Here is a 2,736-nt window from a genome sequence, read left to right on the forward strand (position 1 = left end):
TATTTATATTAATAATGTTGTGATAGTGAAAAAAACTCCATTTTTAACCTTATAAAAAGTGTGACAAATATGCTAATTCTTTTCTAATAATACATTTTTATAGATTTTAGCTAACGCCATGAAATCACAAGCAGACGCAGTAGTAAAAATAAGTGATGTTATTGACAAGATGATTAAAAACGAAGAACGTCAAACACAACTTTTGCAAATGATTTTTCAAGCATTGGAGAAAAATAAATGAAATGTCAATTTAGTCCATATACTCTATATATACTGTTCTCATTTATACATTTTATTTTATGTTTTTATTAATAAAAAGTACAAAATTTTATGTTTTTATATAATATATGTTTTTATATAATGTTTTTATATAATAAAATTTTATGTAATAAAATACAAAAGATAAATTTACGACTTTAAACGTGTTATATTAATCCTGATCCCAAGCACAGCGGTAATTGCGAAACCATTCTAACATAATTTGTTTCTGGATGCGTTGTGCTATGGCTCGAGGCTGTCTGTGGCCCTCCATTCTTTCTTCCAAATTATTCAAATTCATAGGTTCGTTGTTAAGATTTATATTTTCTTCCTCAATATCCATGAATAATCTGTAATGCAGACGCATGTTGTGCAAAACAGCGCATGCGTTAATTATTTGTCCTACGACATCTGGTGCATACATCAGTACACGTTGATATGATAGATATCTCCATACTGCTTTAAATACTCCGAAAAATCTTTCAACAATGCTGCGTGCTTTACACAACTTTTCGTTATACTGATATTGTCGACTCCACTCAGGATAATGTGGCAATGGTGTCATAAACCAAGGTTCAAGTGGATATCCAGCGTCACCTATTCATACATACATATATACATATACATACATATTTAAATAAATGTACATGTATGATCTGTTATTACATAAACATATGATATCAACAATATTGGTGATTTATTCTTACCAATTAAGTATGTCCTTCTTTCACCATGATTATAATGGTATTCCATAGCACGTTTGATTGGAGAAGCATTCCATATGTATGCATCATTTCTAGCTCCAGGATATCGCGCATTAATATTTAATATCTTTAAATCTGGATCAACAATCTTTAAAAAAATTATACAATTGTAACATATCATACATAAATGATGTAAATGAAAATGTATGTATATACATATCTGATATAACACTTTAAAAATTAATATAAAATGTAAAACAAATACAAAAATTATTATAAAGTGTAATACTTACGGCTTGTACATTCAAGGAATGATTTCCATGATGATTCACATATGCTTCTTCGTGTACACGAGGTGCAATGATATTTATGTGAGTACAATCTATGGCTCCTATTGCACCAGGAAATGGTTGCGGAGCTTGTACAAATTTATTCCGTGCAACAATTCTTTCTTCTGCTGTCATTGGGAATTTTATCCATCGACGCAATAAATGTATATATATTTATTAAATATATCACTTTACGTATGCAACGACTTGTAGATGGCTGACTGATAACAAAATTGTAATGATTTCCAACAGGCGTCTGATAACTGCCATTAGCGAGAAAATTTATTGTTACTAAAACTTGTATTTCTGGGGATAAACCATATATACGTTCTCGCTCTAAATGAGGTCTTAATATGTTTGTGAGATCCATTGCAAGTTCTTGATTAATTCTAAAGTACATAAGAAAGACATCATGGGGTAATTCATAAGGATTCTGTGCATCTCGTAATAACCTTCTTTCTATTCCATTAATAATTCTCCTCGCTCTTTCTTGAAGAATAAGCAAATCCCATGCCAAATAAGCTTCTGCCATTATTAGCTATAAAGTACATGAAATCTAAATGCCTGGTCTAACTATAAAGTAAAAAAAATCTAAATACATGAATTAAGAAACTTTATTTAAAAAATGTTAAAAACACAACAAAGAAAGAAATTCAAAGCTAATGAGAATACAGTGTAGAGAGCGTAAATGTTAAAGTCAGAAACTTAATACTCCAAAAATATGTCATTTTTATTCTAACGTTTCAATTCTCTATGGAATTTTCTTCAGCAAAGCAGATACATAAACGTAAATAGCTCCGTAGTCCATCAAAATTTTGTGTATTTAAAGATTGAGAATTTGTCTAATTAACATTGTTTAATTAAAAAAATGTTATTTATAATGTTTTCATATAAAAACATTACCTCTTCAAATTGATTTAATTTATATTCTTTCATAATATAGGATATTATTAAACTGTATGATACAATTCACATTTTATTTTAATTTTCTTACCTGTATGTACTTTTTTATTGCTACAGATTATAATACACTATCCGTATTCGAACTTTAAATTCTCCAACAATGATAAAACTGCTCTCGTTACGATATCGTTATGGTTTATCGAGGGGTCTTGGACCCCTCGATAGTCTAACGACAAAATTCGTTATTTTATCGACACTTCTATCGACATTTGTCGTTTCACAAAAGTTACAGAATACGATTTATCGTTATCGTATCGTTATGACGCGTATCGACGCGTAACGATATTGACAGTGTCGTTACGAAGTTAGAGAATAGCGCTACTGAGCGCCATGTAGACAACAACGCTTATTCGTTAAATTTAACATGCTCTACTGCAAAAACTATTTGTCGGACGCAATTTTGTTAAAGGAAAAAGTTGTTTGTCTTAGCGTAAAGTATTACGTCTTGTACTCCGAGTGCGGGAATTTTGAATCACCCTGTA

The 2,736-nt window shown here is 30.2% G+C and overlaps 1 protein-coding gene across 1 annotated transcript; it reads right to left on the reverse strand.

Moving 5' to 3' along the window:
• Positions 1 to 430: 430 nt before the first annotated feature.
• On the reverse strand, positions 431 to 2,033 carry LOC108783046 (putative nuclease HARBI1). The gene is made up of 3 exons (XM_018551494.1): positions 1,256 to 2,033; positions 966 to 1,110; positions 431 to 855 (listed from the first exon to the last, which is right to left on the reverse strand). The coding sequence occupies exons 1-3, from the start codon at positions 1,424 to 1,426 to the stop codon at positions 431 to 433; spliced, it is 741 nt and encodes a 246-aa protein (XP_018406996.1). The 5' UTR covers positions 1,427 to 2,033.
• Positions 2,034 to 2,736: the final 703 nt, after the last annotated feature.

The sequence above is a fragment of the Cyphomyrmex costatus genome, unplaced genomic scaffold (genome assembly GCF_001594065.2).
Source record: "Cyphomyrmex costatus isolate MS0001 unplaced genomic scaffold, Ccosl1.0 scaffold140, whole genome shotgun sequence".
Lineage (NCBI taxonomy): Eukaryota > Metazoa > Arthropoda > Insecta > Hymenoptera > Formicidae > Cyphomyrmex > Cyphomyrmex costatus.

Excerpts from the sequence above, each read along its gene's own strand:
- LOC108783046 (XM_018551494.1), bottom strand. The coding sequence starts at position 1,426 with ATGACAGCAGAAGAAAGAATTGTTGCACGGAATAAATTTGTACAAGCT. Across the intron at positions 1,111-1,255 it reads ATTCCTTGAATGTACAAGCC|ATTGTTGATCCAGATTTAAA; the intron begins GTAAGTATTACA and ends ATTTTTTTAAAG. Across the intron at positions 856-965 it reads AAGAAGGACATACTTAATTG|GTGACGCTGGATATCCACTT; the intron begins GTAAGAATAAAT and ends ATGTATGAATAG.